This window comes from Myxocyprinus asiaticus, chromosome 3 (genome assembly GCF_019703515.2).
Source record: "Myxocyprinus asiaticus isolate MX2 ecotype Aquarium Trade chromosome 3, UBuf_Myxa_2, whole genome shotgun sequence".
Taxonomy (NCBI): Eukaryota; Metazoa; Chordata; class Actinopteri; order Cypriniformes; family Catostomidae; genus Myxocyprinus; species Myxocyprinus asiaticus.
Window position 1 is genome coordinate 37,015,102 of NC_059346.1, and position 18,674 is coordinate 37,033,775.

General features: G+C 41.2%; 1 protein-coding gene across 7 annotated transcripts in view; it reads right to left on the reverse strand.

Moving 5' to 3' along the window:
• The window catches only part of LOC127427451 (protein FAM222B-like), a 101,959-nt gene that overhangs the window by 4,195 nt on the left and 79,090 nt on the right, over positions 1 to 18,674 (reverse strand). For 6 of the 7 annotated variants that reach the window (XM_051675081.1, XM_051675073.1, XM_051675097.1 and 3 more), the window contains 2 exons: positions 4,171 to 5,863; positions 2,052 to 2,535 (listed from right to left, as the gene is read on the reverse strand). In XM_051675081.1, the coding sequence (XP_051531041.1) occupies positions 2,406 to 2,535; positions 4,171 to 5,863 (1,823 nt within the window). In that variant the 3' untranslated portion in view covers positions 2,052 to 2,405. Of the gene's footprint in view, positions 1 to 2,051; positions 2,536 to 4,170; positions 5,864 to 18,674 lie in introns of those variants that run through there. The other variant, XM_051675118.1, reaches the window with a different exon arrangement.

Genomic DNA, 18,674 nt, shown 5'->3' on the forward strand with positions numbered 1-18,674 from the left:
GGATGCTGAGGCGCATAGTGCGCAGAGGTCGCCAACTTTCTGCAGAGTCAATCGCTACAGACCTCCAAAGTTCATGTGGCCTTCAGATTAGCTCAAGAACAGTGCGTAGAAAGCTTCATGGAATGGGTTTCCGTGGCCGAGCAGCTGCATCCAAGCCATACATCACCAAGTGCAATGCAAAGCGTCGGATGCAGTGGTGTAAAGCACGCCACCACTGGACTCTAGAGCAGTGAAGATGCGTTCTCTGGAGTGACGAATCACGCTTCTCCATCTGGCAATCTGATGGACGAGTCTGGGTTTGGTGGTTGCCAGGAGAACGGTACTTGTCTGACTGCATTGTGCCAACTGTGAAGTTTGGTGGAGGGGGGATTATGGTGTGGGGTTGTTTTTCAGGAGCTGGGCTTGGCCCCTTAGTTCCAGTGAAAGGAACTCTGAATGCTTCAGCATACCAAGAGATTTTGGACAATTCCATGCTCCCAACTTTGTGGGAACAGTTTGGGGATGGCCCCTTCCTGTTCCAACATGACTGCGCACCAGTGCACAAAGCAAGGTCCATAAAGACATGGATGAGCGAGTTTTGTGTGGAAGAACTTGACTGGCCTGCACAGAGTCCTGACCTCAACCCGATAGAGCACCTTTGGGATAAATTTGAGCGAAGACTGCGAGCCAGGCCTTCTCGTCCAACATCAGTGTCTGACCTCACAAAATGCGCTTCTGGAAGAATGGTCAAAAATTCCCATAAACACACTCCTAAACCTTGTGGAAAGCCTTCCCAGAAGAGTTGAAGCTGTTATAGCAGCAAAGGGTGGGTCGACGTCATATTAAACCCTATGGATTAAGAATGGGATGTCACTTAAGTTCATATGCGTCTAAAGGCAGATGAGCGAATACTTTTGGCAATATAGTGTACATCTATTAATTCAAAACAGATTATTTGCAAATTATTTATATGTCCTCATAAGTAGGCACGCTTTGACCAAACACACTTAAATAAATTCAAGAGCAGGGGATTGTGGGTGGTCTTCAGCCTCAATGCTTCTCCAGTGGTCATGCTCAGTAGCAGGTGCAACAATGTGAAGTTCACAGTGCTCAGCCTTACAAGGTTCCCCCATATTTTGACCCTTAAATTTTCAAGAACTTTCCATGACTTTAACAAATGGATAACATCATTAAAGATATGAGTCGAAATTAAAGATTTAAATTCCCACATATTTCCTGATTTTCCACAGTAGAGCCTGGCTTTATAAACTTATAACAGTAAAAATTAAACTTCCATTTCACAGAGGCGCACAAAGTTTCAAATAGGTGGGTGTTGGAAGGTCAGTGATCAAACTGAGCATGCTCAATAGCCTGTATGTTCTACCTTCACCACCAAACTTGATATTGTATGTGCTCACTCTTTAAAAATGTAAGTTGCTCTAGCTTAAATGGCATAAAAGTTAACTTAATTGATTGCTTTAAGTAAACATTAGATAGTTCAATCAACTTTTAAAATTGAGCTTATCTGACAAAATTGAAGTTGGAATTTTTACAGTGTATATACAGTATCTACATTTCACTGACCTCTACCTGCATCATCTTGGTCAAAGTATGGACTACTACACTCTCTTCAAATGGATACATAGACAATAAATTAATTACCAACCAAAGCCTTCATATATACAATCATGTTTTCATCAAATTGCACAAAGAATACATTATTGACACTACAGCTTCATTTTCTGTTGCTTTGAAACAATGTGTTGTGAAAAACGCTATACAAATAATAAAAAAATTAACTACCTGATAGAATACTACTACTACTTGATAGAAAACAAAAAGATGTCTGTGACGCAAGTTGATGCACACAAACACTCTATATAGTCAGTCTTACTGAATCAAGATGATTTTAGCTATTCAGGCAGGATTTGTGTTCTGTTCAGTGTACATTAATTGCCATGGATGTAAAGACTAGATGCAGGGTATACATTGATACGTCGGGGCAAAACACTGATTTAAGCAATCACTGAAATAGAGTCAGATATGAAAGCATAAATTAGAATTTTATTTTATTATTACAATATTAAAAAAAGAAAAAGAGGAACAACTCTCATACTCTTCAGATTCTTCCCACGCATTCAATCGACAGCCACAGAGTGACAGATATGAGAAAGGCTTCTAGAAGCTTTCTCCATTTCACAGCAATTGCAAAAAAAAAAAATAAAATTAAATAATGAGAAAAAAAAAAAAAAAAACAATTCTAGAATTATAAATAGCACAAATTGCAAAACTGAAGCTTTGAAACTAATTGGAATAAAAAGATTTCGTTACAGCCCAGAACTACACAGCTATAAAACAATGACAGTAAAATATTTTTTTTCTTCATTTACATTATAAAGTAATTTTTTTATTCTATTTTTTTCTATTCAACAAAAGCTTGAGTTTAAAATAATTGAAAATAATTTATTCAAAATCAGAATCATTATACCTTTTATTATAATCATGCTTGTAGTCAAAGGAAAGTCCAAGGACCAAATACTTAAGGCTTCATGAGGGCTGTTAAGGAGAGGCAAACAGACAGTGAGTCTAGACAATCTGACCCACCAGCACACACACCCCATTCACCAACACACACACCAGCGTTCTCACACCAAGTCTGTGAATCCATATCCATATGCAGCCTCATTCATACACAGTTATTACACTTCTTTAAAGTTACAGCAGTACAGTAGATAAGCCAGTGTACAATAAAATAAGCAATTAATCTGCTGCTTCACTTTTTTGACCTTTCTTTCAAAAAAGTCCTCCTTAATTTAACCACAAATGATCTTGCAAGTGATCAATTTGGTCTATTCAAGCACATTTCACAAAAGAATCAGTAGCAACTCCTACCTTACATTATTATACAGGATGAATTAGAAAATCCCCTCGATTTAGTTCATAGTTATTTTCTATCTAATATTAGTAACATGCCTACAGACACCTTCTTCAGTAGTATGTTTAGTCCTGCAAACCCACATACAGCCGTACCACATATAGCCCACCTGAAACTGCACAACTCGTCTATACAATTCAAGTGATAGTTTTTATATGTTAAGAAATTAAGGGAGTATAATGATTACATAAAAAAAAAATAAAAAAGCCACAGCTTTAACATTAAAATGTATGTAGATTTTCTCCTCTGCCCTCCACAGCTTTACAGCGAAAAGACGGAACCTTCACAATCATCGCACAAAACTTAGCTGGCATTGGTGACTCAGAAGGCAAAATGTTTTTAATAGTTATTTTCGCAGAACTGAAAAACTGTAAAAGAGGCATGGTGTATATTCTGTCCATGTGTTTTAAATTTCCTGACAGCCACAATGCAGATGTCATCCAGATAAATTAGCTGATGTTTCAATCCTTCACTGATTAACATTAACAAGCCTACAGCAACTCACAGGTTCAAAAAACAATTTGGTTTCACACGATACCCATGATAAATCCATTTTCATTTCAGAAAACATAAAAAGAAATGGGTTCCTTGTGTAAAGGAACACATGACGAGCTTCACCTGGGAACAGAAAAACATTTAAAAGGACAGTGTCATGCTGAAGAGGGAAGTGCTCTAAGATTGTCAGCCATCTTGATGTTATAAGACAGGTCTGAAACACAGATCTCTAAAATGAAAGGATGTAGGTTGTCCAAATCCTACCCTGGTGCCCTGGTGAGATGCTTTGTAGGACATTTTCCCCTTATATTTGATTAGCTTATAAGTGATTGATTTCAGAAGACATCTTTAATGAAATTGCAAGCAGTAATGCAAGAAAAATGTGACCCTGGAGCACTTCAGGTCCAGGTACTAGGATAGACAGGACAAGAGTGGAAAAAACAAAATAATTCCCTTTAGTAGAAAAGAAATTGATCACTTGCAAGATTGAAAAACAACAAAAAAACAAACAAACAAAAATCCCCACTGCTCTTAGTTAGACATATTTGTGTGTGTGTGTTTTTTTTGTTGTTTAATCAACAATCATCCTTGAGATTTCAATTCCATCCTTAATAAGAACTCAATTCATAATTTTAAATGTAATTTCATTGTTAAGACTAACAGAAGATTGTGAGACTATCTAGACTAAGACTAACAGACACAAGTGTGAAACACTGAGGAAAGACTGTGTCTGAGGCTTGTGGGCTGAAGCTTATCTGTACCCTGGGTGCTGGCCTTGCGTTTCAGAGGGGGGGACCACTACCCGGCCCATAGGGGGTGGCCTGTGCATCTTCCCCATCAGGATGAGATTCTGATCTCGGAAGCAGGGCGTCTGGAAGTCCCCTCCCATGCAATCTGCCATTTGCATCAGATTAGTCTGCCCTATTAAGGCTCCCCCTACTAATCGGTAATGGGCCGCTCCTCCTGTGGGGGCGCAGTCCATCCCTGGGGTGGGGTTGGTATTGCCCGTGCCAGTGCCTGCAGTGCCGTGGAAGGGCACTGGGAGGTCCTGTGAGCTGGAACTGTCGCTGTTGGGTGTGGGAAGGATACTACTCCAAACTGGTGGCTGGTGGTAGTACTGCCCATTGGTGTAGTGCGTCACAGCACCTGGGGGCACTGCATTGTTGTTGTTGGCAAGTGGAGGGGAGGGGCTAGAGGGCTTCATGGCATAAGGCTGCCCCATGCTCATCTCTGGGGGATTGTTAATGCCCTTACAGGGGAGGCAAGGGTCCCGAAGTGGGGCTTTGCAGGGGTGTCCGCCCCTTTCAGATATGTGCTGAAGGTGAGCTAGCTGATGCTGATTCCATGACCTCATCTGTGGCTGTTGGGGATTTCGCTGCTGTTGATGACTTTGATGTTGTAGATGCTGTTGCTTCATATCATTGTGATACATGCGGTTCATTGTGGCCATGTTATGCGGTGGCATTGCACTTACCGGTGCAGAAGCAGCCACATTATCCGGATGTCCAATAGCACAGGATGAGTGCATGAGACTGGTAGGGGGTGCACTTGGGTTGCCCCCATGCACCAAGACTCGTGAACTAGCATTGATGAGTAGACTTCGGCTAATGGGACTGGGGTTAGCGATCTGCCCTTCACACATTGATGTAGCACTAACACCCTGAGCCCTAGCTTGGCAGAACTGGCTGATCTGGTGCACTATGCTGTTTATATCAGCCTGACGGCCCTGATGGAGGTCTCCGGCCATGGACAATGGAATGGTTGAGGTAGAAACAGTCACATTAGGAGGGGCGTCTGCAATTGGCAGTTTCCTAGTACCCACCTGAAGGTCTAGTGGTGGGTTCTGTAGGTGCTGCTGAGGAAGCAGGATGGCTGAAGGGGGGTGGGAGCTAGGGTGGCCTAAAGAAGCGCCATAGGAAAGAGTCTGGGACCTTGGAAGGCCCTGGGGTTGCTGTGGCATTGAGGAGGAGGGTGGGTGTCTGAGTCCTTGGTGTGGAGGCCCAGGTGGCTGCAAAGTCTGGAGATTCTGAGGGTGTGGAGGAAGCCCCTGTGGGTTCTGCGATGCTCCGAGAGGACCCTGCCGTGGGTGGTGCAAGTTTAAAGTGCTGGCTGAGGTGGGTGCATAAGGACCGCCAGTGGAATTCATGATCACCTCCTGGTGTAGTCGTGCCCGTGTGCCGTCAAAGTCTTTGAGGACACCCTTGACAAGGGGCACTTTTACGATGGCAAGAAGACCGGTCTTGGTGGTGGCCTGAGAGGAGGGGTAGGGACTGTATCGAGGGCCAGTGGTGTCCAGTCCGTTGACAGTTCGACGAACGTGGTTTCTCTGAGGGACCTTTACGCTGTTGGGGAAGATCTTGATGGTGAGAGGATTGTTGGCAACCTTTTTAGCATAAGCATCCAATTCTGCAGGGGTTGGATACTGAGCAGATCTCATCCTTTGTGTAGTGTCCCCTATAGGGAGGAAAAAAGGGACAAAAATGAAGAAGAAAAATACATTATGGCTGGTAAAGTTGACTTTGGCTAGGTATGACCCGTCCATTCTGTACAGAGAGCAGAGCAGGTAAGAAAACTTAGGGGAACAGGGATAAATATCCAGATTATAGCAACCATTGGAAATGTTTTTCATTCTAGCCAGAATATGTGAGCAGGATAATTTTGCCTGGAGTGAGGAGTGGGTTTTTTTTAAAGTCTTAAGAGTCATTGTTTTCTCAGTTCAATAAAGTGCTCAATAATGCAGCTAGAATTTACCATGTGTTAAGCAGAGCTTTAAACACTATTGGCATGAAAGATGGAATTTCTGAAATATTATCAGAAATAATGTGATTTAAAAAAAACAAATGCATATTGAAAATGAATGACGGTGAAGAACAACGTGTGGGGAGGTGATTGTCACGACCAAAGGTTTGATGTTAAAAGGCATGTGTCCAGAAAAAAAACGATAAATTGTTCTGTTCACATGTGAAAAGAAAATCTAAAAGGTCAGTAATACAGAGGCTCTCTTTCTCTCTCTCCTATTAAATATTTTGAATAATCATATCACCATTCTAATCTAATGCATCGCCATCTCAACTATATTATGTCCCACATTGAATAGAATTGAACTTTAAATGACTTAAATCACCAACTGAACTTATTAATTTGTTAATATTGCATAATTGATTGCTGTAATTTATGCAATTTACATTTTCAGATGAAGAAGCTCAGCAAACGCTCGCAGAGGTAGAGAAGGGTAGATTAAAAATCTTTAAAAGGTAATATTTCTGAATATGAATTCAGCAAGGGACATATAGTTTAAATAGAGCTGTTCAGGTTGTAGTCCTAAAACCCGGAAGAGAATTCACCATAAGTTCCCTCGGGATTTTCCTATGGGTTTTTGAGAAAAATGAGGTCTGTGGTAAACATTTCTTAACAACATAAGGACATTTTGTTCTACAACATAAATTACACACAGTCAAACCGCAAATGGGAATTTTGAAGCCGTACTGAATTACATACTTTTTTTTTTTTTTGTTGGCAGATTCAAAATTCACATTTGAAGAAAATCCACAGGGAACCCATGGCGAATTAGACTTCTGGGTTCGCCTACAAATTGACGTCACGGCTGAACAGCTCTTTAGTATTATTTAGTCTTGATAAAAAAAAAAAGAAAAAAAAAAAGTGTATAACATTCTGAGAATGACATTTAGCCAACCTTTCAAGCAACCAACCAGAATTATAGGGCAAGGTTAATTCATAAATTAAATGTAAACAGGGCAATAATAGTAAGGGCAACAATAGGCCTAATAATAATAACATTAACATTTTAATGTTAAACTTTTCCCCTTGTATTGTGTATTTATTTTTTATTTAACACATCTTGTGCACACAAGTTTATGATATTTAAGAAGCATACTGAAATAACTTTACAGTGGAATGGTAGTTAAGCGAAACTTTTGCAATGGAACGATCACGGAGCAAGATTTCTCTTACCAGTGAGTGAGCGGGAAATGGACAACCTGGAGTGGAGCTCAAGCGGAGTGATTACAGAGTGCTCTGAGTGCAGATGGGGAATTGTAGCCTCTCCACTCCACTCACATACTCTGCTTTCAGCTTAATTTTATGTGACCATCATACCAATGTATGCATATTACAATACCTTCATGATTATACTGTCTGCTGTCCAGGTAAATATTTTTATGCTCCACTTTCCACTTTGGTTATGACTTTTTTAATACTAAAAAGATGGCTGTCTCCTGAATTATAGAAGCGAAACGTAACCACAACGCTATACTGTATATAGGTTTATTCATGTTTAGAGTTCCTCTAGCTCAACCGGTAGAGCATGGAGCCAGCAATGGGAAGATTGTGGGTTCGATTCCCAAGAAACACATATACTAATAAAATGTATACCTTGAATCTACTGTAAGTTGCTTTGGATAAAAGCACCTACCAAACACACAAGTGCAAATACAAATATTTATCTTCTTAATATGAAAAAAATAAGATGTATTATGCACAGTATTAAGATCCATAAAGAGGACATTTGTCTTGAAGTAACAATTTAGTTTGTATACACAATACAAAAACATGTAACAGTGACAAAACGGATAATATTCAATAATATTAATTTACAGTGAGTTGGAGTAGCCCTTTTAACATAATTTGTAACTTGTACTTTTATGCTATGCAGCACAGGATGTATAGTCTGAAATTCTGTGACTTGAATAGCTCATCAAATCGAATCCAGTGGTGTCCTTATGTGAGTGTTTGCGTGTTAAGTTGAATTCTAGACAAATTCTGATGAATGTTCACTTCCTCATTTCCTCTACATCACTACCATATGTAACATACTTCCTACATGCCAAGGTGTGATCTGCCATAGCAGGAACTGCAAGCACAGGCGCACACACACAGTTTGAAAACTCACACTGCAGACAACAGCAAAAGCTGTTAAGTGCCGCTGTTATATTTAACAACACCACTGTGATTGCACACGGTGTGTGTCTGTTTGATTGTCTTACAAGGTGTCTGTCTCGAGTGTGAATAAGGAATTAAAACCTCTCTTGCTCTACCCATCATGGGACCTTTCTCTGAGAAAAGCACCTACCATAAAAGCGAAGAAAGCAACAGTGCATGTGGTTAGCATCTTACACTTACATGCTCTTACCTATTAATGAGCTCGTTCTCTGAATCTTTGTTTCTTTCTCTCTCTCTCTCTCTCGCTCTCTCTCTCAATGCTTGTTGTGAGACTGTCCTTTGCAACCAATAAAGCTGCTTGTCTCACATTCCCCAAGCAGGAATACACATTCACACCTAAATGTACACGTGTACACCTACACAAACGTATTGTGATTATCTTCAGGATCACAATAATGCTTTTAATGGTGAATATAAAAGGTAGAACATTCATGGAGTAAATAATTTAGCTGGTTTCTACCATACAGAGGTGTGCAAGTCTCAGCTCACAATATAAGCTCTTTCCCCAAGAACAACACTGCTCTTCCTGAGAATGACATCTTCACCTGCCATGACACCTCTGATGCGATGGGATGAGAATAAAGTAGAGTGGGTGAAAGATAGAGAGAAAAACAAAGGAAGATAGAGAGAGCAAGAGTAAAGAAGGAATTGAGGATGATAAGTGCTCTCTGTGAGGCTGCTGTCAGGCTGCTGAAAGGGGGTCTTTGTATAAAACAAGCTTTCATCACTTGAGGGGTGAGGAGAAAAGAGATAGAGAGAGAGGTGGGGGAGAAAGAGAGATATAAAGAGAGATGGGGGCCTTTTGATGAGCACCCACCTGCACTTCCCTTGCTCACACTGACATGGAGGCACGCACACACACAGGTTTGTGTGTCAACTTTCTATCAACTTTTATTGTTTTAATACTGAGCTAATGACATTTTCTACCCCGTTAACCTCACAGAAACCTTTCTGCATTTTTACATTTTCATTAAGACATTATTTAGTACAATTATGAAGCAGGGGACAGTTGGCTGGTCTCCACAATGTAGCTGATTTCAGGTTTTACAATCCTTGTGGGGACAATATAGACAAAACATGACCCACACACATTTACTATCTAAATAGGTACATACCATAAACTATTATTTTTATATAAAGCAAATTACTAATACTATAGACCAGGAGTCGGCAACCTTTTTGACATGGAGTGCCATTTTTTATTTTCCTGGTCAATGGCTATGCCGACGCACCTGCAGTCCAATCTACATCAGGATGTAATCCTTCCTCATGATCACACAGCGTGATTTCATCAGCTGAACGGGAGACTAAACACTATTAAAGTGTGACGAGACTGTATGCTGGGTTGGAAATCTCAAGGATTAATAGTGGTGTTTTCCTTATTACATCAAGTGTTGTTCTGAAAGCAAAAAGAAACAAATGAAATACTGAATGTAGGCTGTCATCCGCGCAGCCTGACCGAAGCAAAGCGGGCGCGATTACTCGCACGATTAACCGAAAGTGAAGCGCTGCCGGCTCGTGATGCACGAGTCTGTAGGGTATACTGCAGTTTTGTCATATTTTAACCTTTTGTTTAGCCTCCCATTCAGCTCATGAAAACACGCTGCGTGATCATGAGGATTACATCAAGATGTAGACTGGAATGCAGGTGCGGAATTTATATAAATAAAATAGTCTACTCCTCTCTGGCACTTGCTGGTGTGCCAGTGATTACCCCTCCGCATGCCAATGCTGGCATGCGTGCCATAGGTTGCCGACCTCTGCAATAGACTAACCATAACACAAACACACACTACCCCTAAAAGAAAGCTTTTTACATTGAGAATTTTAATACAGTATTTGCTTTATTTATAAAATGATTTTCCAATTGAGGACATCCTTGAACTTTCCCAAAGGGAGATTTTGTCAGATTTATCTCACTTTTTAGGATTTGTTTTTTTATCCCCAAACTATAGCTAAACATGCACACACACGCACGCATGCACGCACGCACACACACAGTATTAGCATGCATTTCTATGCATTCCTGGCCCCCTCATCCCCAGTGAGCGGATAGACAGCCTGTACACTGTGACTGAGCTCTTTCATCCAGCCTGAGCTGATTCAGTCACTGCTCACAGCTCACACTGCCCTCTAAAAAAATACCTCAAACACTGAACAAATACCCAACACTTCCCACGAAGCATCAAATTGCAAAAAACACTATTGAACTTTTTACATAGTGACACACCGCAACTAACACCCTAACACTGGACTGAACATGGTGAGTCATTCTAAACAATCTCTACTTGTTGGAATATGAAGACTTATGCAGGGAGAAATACACATAAGACAGACTATATGGTTTAATTCCTCCATTAATGATGGAACATACACCCACAGTCTGGGCCCTTTAACTGTCTCCTATCTCACCTTAAAGGTATTGTTCACCCAAAAATGAAAATTCTCTAATTATTTACTCACCCTCATGCCATCCCAGATGTATATAACTTTCTTTCTTTTGCAGAACACAAACAGATTTTTAGAAGAATATCTCAGCTCTGTAGGTCCATACAATGCAAGTGAATGATGACCAAAACTTTGAAGCTCCAAAAAGGAGATAAAGCCAGCATGAAGACTCCAGTGGTTTTCTAAATGTCTTTTGAAGCAATCTATGTGGTTTTTGTTGGGAATAGACCAACTGTACATTTTGCCATTGCAGTCTCTAGGCACGTTCATGATTTCAAGCTTGATTACCCTTCCTAGTGCTTGACGTATGCGCAGAGCGCTAAGAAGTGTAATCGAGCTTGAAATCATGATTGCCAAGGAGACTGCTGGGGTCAAGATTAATAGTGAAAAAGTAGTTACATTTTGTTAAATGCTCTCCCAAAACCGACTGGATTGCTTCTAAAGATATGGATTTAACCACTTATACATATTGATTACTTTTGTGCTGCCTTTGTGCATTCTGGAGCTTCAAAGTTTTGGTCACCATTCAGTTCCATTGTATGGACATACAGAGCTGAGATATTCTTCTAAAAATCTTAATTTGTGTTCTGCAGAAGAAAGAAAGTCATACACATCTGGGATGACATAAGGGTGAGTAAATAAGAGAATTTTCATTTTTGGGTGAACTATCCCTTTGACATGCAGAGACAATTGTAAGAAAGCCATTCGAAGGTTGATGTCCCAGAAGAGTGTTAACACTGGCTCTATAAGACATTCAATACTGATGTGCTTAACCATCCAGACCAGCCTGACATTAAGCAACACTGGCTCAACCAACACTATGCGTTAAGGGTCAGATGCCATTTGAACCAGTGGTTGCGTTAGACTTTCTCATCGTCCATCATTTTGACGGACAGGGTTGTAAAAATTCCGTCATAATCTATTATTAGGATGAACCCACGCTCTGCTGCCAGACTGGTGACTGGAATTACCAGCGCTACTTCAGCCAAAGTTTTGAAGTCGGGAAACATTTCTCCCAGGGAAGCGATCAAAAGTTTGCAGGACTCTCTGAATGTGGGATTTCCTGATCCTGCAAGTACTCGCTTCACCGGGAGTAAATCCCACAGCATGCGCTCCTTCTGCACCAGTGGCGCAGCCGCACCCCTCTGTGACCCGTAGTGGTCACAGACATGCTCCAAAGCATCAAGCCCATAGCTCTTCAATGTGTTGTCAGCACCCGGATAGCAAGATGCATTGAGTACGGTGTCGAGGTCAGCGATGAGGCCCACATGCTCCAAAGAGAATCTTTTTCTGATAGATTTGGTGACCTCCGCGATGTACTCTGTGTGCAAAACTGAAAAGCTCTGCGCGTCTGCCTGCGTCAGCGTTATGCCACAGAACTTGCTGTCTTGTAAAGCCTCATTGAATTTTGTCTCCACCTCACCTGGCCCATTCATCAAGTCCTCTAGGCTAGCAAGGGTCATGTTCACGATAGGTTGGACGGAGGAGATGTTAACATCTTCTTTTTGGAACGTGAGATTCATGCGGTTCACCACGGACAAGATGTCAGTCAGCAGGTGAGTTAAGGCAGGGAATGTGCATTTTTGGAGGTGGTTTCTAATACCCTTAGCTACTGGGCAGTCCCTTGCAGCTTCCTCCTCCTCCAACTCCAACGCCAGAGAAACCCAGTTGGCATTTATGCCCTTAACCGCCCTCTCCAATGACAGCCAGCGCATAGCCGATGGTTGTTTTAGGCTCAACATATCGCGTTCCTCCATTTCGTTTTGGAGTTCATTTAATCTGTGTGTTCGAATGGGGGAATTCTTGTAGTACGTGTATATGTTATTAATAGTGGTGACGTATGCAATTATTTCACGCACAGCCTTGGAGGCATCACGGGCAGCCAGTGCCGTTCTGTGCGCACCACAGTGAATGTTTATGAGGTAGGGACAGTCATTCTGATGCAGCTGTTGTGCAACTCCGGCCTTTCGATCCACCAACACATTCGCTCCATCACTTGCCAGTCCAACTACCCAACCCATAGCTACACCACGACCTGTCAACATATCTTTTATTTTTGCTGTGATGCATTCTGCAGTGCCAGAGGGTATTACATGATTTCCAATTAACACAGTTTCAGGCTCCCCTCTCTGCTGAAGGTATGTGATCAGCATTTTCTCAACCGTGATATTAGTAGTTTCATCTACTATTATCCCAATGTATCTGCTGTTGGTGAGGCTGCCATCCACTGCGCTGGTTATGGTCATTGCTATAGCCTCCTCCATCTGACAGTGTTGTGGTGGGTGTACGTGTGTGCACTGTTCAGGTTTGGATACCCAGCAGATTCTAAGAGGTGTATTAGGTTAGGATATAGGTGGCTCGGGGTGTTTGTATTTGCCATAACGATCACAACCTTAAACTGTGTTTTTAATGTCTCGTTACAGGCAGCCTGTGATTTCTCTACATGTTTGACCATTGCCACGCTCTGGTTGACCACCCGTGAAGCTTCGATGTGGCTATGGCTACTTTTGTGATCATTCAAAGCTGATTTCTGCATCGTCGTGCACTCTTGGACAAATCAGTTACTCATGTTAGCTTTTATGCAGATGTCGCAGAACATTTTGCCACCTTCCCTCCTCAGCCACGTGAACTCCTGCTCCCACTGGACCCGGAACTCTCTCCTGACCTCCTTGCTGCCACTTGCTTGCCCCGTAACATTAACTGCAGGTGACTGATAAATGTTGTCTGTTGTTTGTCCTTCATCTTCCACTGCATCTGCATCAGCCCCACTTTTTTCACCTCTTTTATCAACAACATCACAACTATTTGGCCGTTTGAAGAAACTTTTCACACTCAGCTGCCGTGACATTTTTACAATTGTATGTAGCGTTGACTAAAGCTACACAGGACAAAGACGTCATGCACTGAGATCAAAGACGAGACAATGCTAGATAATAGCTAATTAATATGCACACTCGCCATCAACTGGACAGGGGCGGGAATTACAGTTAAAAGTTACAATAGATCACCCTCCATGTAATCCGTCAAAATGACGGACGGCCTTCAGATTTTTCCAAAAAACAAATCGGTCAATGACGGAAAATATTCAGTTAACGTGACCTCTAATTTGAACAATGGCAAACAGGAGGGGTGTTTGTGAAACAACAGTCAATTCTGTTTGGTGCCACTAAACGTGCAGAAATTACACACTGCACCTTTAAAAATGTGTTAAGCAAAGCTGAGAGTAGTAAACTCTTATTGGTAACTGAAAGTAGTGGTGCACCAATCAAGAAATTAGAGGTCGATACAGATTACCGATATTTTAACATTGTGATCGGCCTATACCGATCTGATCACCAATATTAATTTTTGAAGTGTCCCCTGCCACACTTTTATACATTATATGCTGCAGTTATATGTCTATGCCACTGTAAAATTACTTTTAATTTACATTAATTGTGAAAACTTGCAACGCCATTTTGCGCTGCACACGCTGGTGCTACTCCTAACAACAAGACAAATAAATGGTTTAGAACGTTCGTTTCGACACGTCCAGTGTAGACAGGGTGTAAGATGTTTTAACAGTATCTAAGATTTCAACTTCATTGGCTTCTGAGTGCAAGTTTGGTTTTGTCTCCTCACAGAGCTTCACCTGTCCTGCTATTCACTCATCTCATCTGTCTATCTCTCTTTTTCTTACTCTTTCTCTTTCTATCTATGTGGGCTGTTGACTAAACAAAATGGCACCTCACATTTCTTAGCTAAATAGCTTTCCTGCCAATCTCAGGGCATGTCAGCTGCCTTCACTAGCTGCCTGCATTTGCTCACCTCTTAAAGAGAGAGAAAAGAGAGAAGGGAAATCGGAGGAAGAGCCATTCTGGGCTCAATAAATGAACCATCGAGGATTAGATCAAGGAGAGAGGGAGAGGAGAGTCATTTTGTTAATAACTCACAAGGGAGTGCTCCCTATTTTCACTGCTGCCTATTTCCACTGTCAGAGGCATGCTCCCCTGTAGTGTGACTTCCTAGGGGAGGCCGGCTGGTGGTAATGAGGAGTCAATCTTGTTAGGATTAGACAACAACAGACAGGTCAGCAGTCATGCAATACATTCTGAGAACTTTTAGTGGAGGGCAGGGGAAAGTCACTCCAAATCTGTATGAATTTATTTCTTCAGTGGAACACAAAAGGTGAATTTTTAAAAAGCATTTACAAAGTTAATTTGCCATATAATGATAGTGAAAAGTGACACCGATCTGTCAAGCTTGGAAAAAACAACAAAACAAAACACCATAAAACCACAGTAAAAGTAATTTATTTCCAAGGCTTCTGAAACCATACGATCACTTTGTTTCACTTTTGTTTCCCATGCAAGAAAGAGAGGAAGAGAGAAATTAGGGAGCGAAATTAGTAAAGACAGATTTTTACATTTTTGGAGAAATATTCCTTAAATCACATTCTGTACGGGAGTGACAACCACATTGTACAACCAAATTAACTCCTGAAAAAGTTAGTGAAAACCGTATTTACATAAAATCACAGTAACTGTATTCAATATTCTGTTAATGCCAAGGGTTCATGAATGGTTATTTTGTTCTTCGTCGTGAGTCGGGACTCAGGAATAAAGAACGTTTATTGCAATGGATATGCGTCAAACAGTACTCAAAATCACAGGGAATAAAGTCCACAGTGAGCTATGAGCTTAAATAGCACAGAACATAGATCTTCAAATGATAAAATCACTCATATTAAAGTCAAACAAAAATAATCAAACTGTCACTGCCTGCAATATAGTATTCTTTAAAAAAAATTAAAAATAATTGATCCCCTTTTCTCCCAATTTGGAATGCCCAATTCCCACTACCTAGTAAGTTCTTGTGGTGGCGCGGTTACTCACCTCAATCCGGGTGGCCGAGGACAAGTCTCAGTTGCCTCCGCTTCTGAGACCGTCAATCCGTGCATCTTATCACGTGGCTCGCTGTGCATGACACCACGGAGACTCACAGCATGTGGAGGCTCATGCCACTCTCCGTGATCCACGTACAACTCACCACGTGCCCCATTGAGAGCGAAAACCACTAATCGCGACCACGAGGAGGTTACCCCATGTGACTTTACCCTCCCTAGCAACCGGGCCAATTTGGTTGCTTAGGAGACCTGGTTAGAGTCACTCAGCACGCCCTGAATTCGAACTCGCGACTCCAGGGGTGGGCTACCCAGGCCCCCGCAATATAGTATTCTTAACAAATGGAAAATTTGTAATTTAAGTGCAAAACCTGATCTGTGCTCTGTCCGGGCCGATTGACATTTCCGTGAGGCATCGAATGCTAGTATTGTCATGTGCATGGAGTTACACTGCTGTGGTTTATTAGCCTCTTTGGGATGGTTTGATTTTTAAATGGTTTAGCATTTAACTTGTGGAATTATTGCCTGTATACCAGAGCAAAAGGGAAAAACATTGACTTATCAAGCGCTACAGCGTTTCCAGGTGAAAAAATAATTATGTGTAACAGTGTACCAGTCACATGAAATCATGCAGTGCAACAAATGCAGCAAAACGCAGGTGTCTCGAAATGCATTTATAAATATTAAGGTTCTTTTTAACTTGACATGGTATCTAAAAAATGTGACAGTCACGCGGGAGATGCTGGAAAGAAAGTGAGATGTGGCGCAACTGTCAAAAATCCAGCGAATGTTTGGATAGAAAACAATTGGGAAAACAGCACAGAAGCACGCAAAAACATGTCTGAACAGCCCCCTAACTCGCCCTATACTCGAATTTGGCCCAAAACCTGACAGATTCCCTGGTCCCGTCAGGCTCGAGTTGGGTTGAAGACCTCTATTGCAGGAGTAGAATAACCGAATAGTGATTTTAGTATTCGAATAAAGGTGCTTCGAACGCTTTAATTTGACTCCGATTAATGACTCTCTGTGCACATCGCTTATAAAATCTGTGTAGTGTGTATAGAACCAAACTGAACTAGTTATTAATGAAATATTTAAACATGCTTCTACGATCTCCGGTAACAAATATTACTTTGTTAATAGCCCAAAACATCAAATGGCTTGAAATTTTGCCATCAATGTGTCTTGCTTGCAACAGCAATAAACCAAGATGTTTCTATGTGTATCACAATGTCAATCATTTACATTTCAGAAGCGATTCCTCTATTCTCTACACACACTGAATGAAAATTTAGGGGATTCATTCCTGCCTTTAAAGAGAGAGTCCACACAAAAATGAACACAATAGGAGATGTAGGCAGAATGACAGCCTTAGTCACCATTCACTTTCATTGTATGGAAAAAAGAAGCAAAGAAATGAACATCTTTTGTGTTTCACAGAAGTAAGTAATACAGGTTTAAAACTCCCATAAATTTGCAGTGTGTTCGTGGACAATGAGCAGTGCTTCCCCTGTGCCTCTTCTCGAGGGATGTGAACATCTCCAGAAATTTTCCTCGTCGTGAGGCTCTGTGCTAGTTCTGACTCGTTTCTCTCTGGGATTTATCATTAAAAAAAGTATTTTTCACTAACCTTTCCCTCTCCCTGCTTCTCTCACTCCCTCTCTCTCATCAGCAGTGATTTGAGGATCACAGTAATCAGCCAAACCCCAGGAGTCCCATTACAGACACACAGGGTTGTTACACAGCTATTGTCAACCTTTTCTGTCTAAGCGCACCATACACATCTCCTAACTGCCATTTCTCCCTCCACACTTACACACACACTTTTAAACACTCTCTAATCCGAGAGACTCTTCCTCTCTGCTGATCTGAGTGGGTGTTCATATATTACCTTATATAGGGTTACACCACATGGAGAAGCGAATCCTCCTACTTTTGTTCATCTCTTTCTTCTTATCTTAAGCCATCTTTTCCTCCCTGCTCATCTCACTTTCTTTTCAGCTTCCTTTGAAAGGGTTCAGAGAGAGCGAAAGCAAAAGAAAGCATGCCCTATCTAGACAAAAGCCTATCTTTTTTGCCTGTCTTTTCATGAGTATGTAATGGCTGTTTGTTCCTGCATTCCAAGGTATATTCAGTCTCTTCCTGTCCTCCTGTCTGCATCCTGCGTCTCCTGAGCGAATGTGCCCATGCCAGATGTGTTCTAGTAACATCTGGATCACAGCAGGGAACACGGTTTGAAAGGGTAGTTAGTGACATGCCACAGAAGGTTTAAATCAGAGTTCGCATCATCACATCACATTAGGTGACGCGGTGTTTTAAAAATCTGTTTTGTATCTTTTTTCGTTTTGAATTTAATTTAATTGAATTAAATGCAACAATTTGTTCTGGTCTTGCTTTTTCAATAAATGTTGTGCTACTAAGTGGAGGTCGTTTGGTTTGATCATCAGGATGCTACACAACCCACAGATATACACAGGTAAAATGGTGTAGGAGGATGTGCACATATAAGATGAATGACATATTCATTTTTAATTGAGTAATATTGGCTTTATCAAGACAATATCAAATCTACATTCACAAAAGGAATGACAGACGTGTACATAATTATCAGAGAAATGACAGAATCGTCATCATCAGGGAAAGTATGAAGGATAAAATTAGACGACGACAAAAACTGTGACAGATGTGACAGATAATACTTTTAGCATAACCTCTGGTGCAGACTTTTCAGATTTCATCATGAGCGACTGGACCAAACGTGAGCTACACTGCCCATTTAAAGGCCACTCTGATTAAGAGATTATGTCCAGGTAATGCTTTCATCGTTGTTTCTATCCAGTTATAATGCATTTCTGTGTGGTGTTTAATCTCTCAGAACACTTAACCTTTAAGATATCTTCATTAACATCCAAGCAAAGCATGTGGCAAACTAATTAATCCTCTATGTCACCCTCAATTACGCAGTTCAGAGTCAAA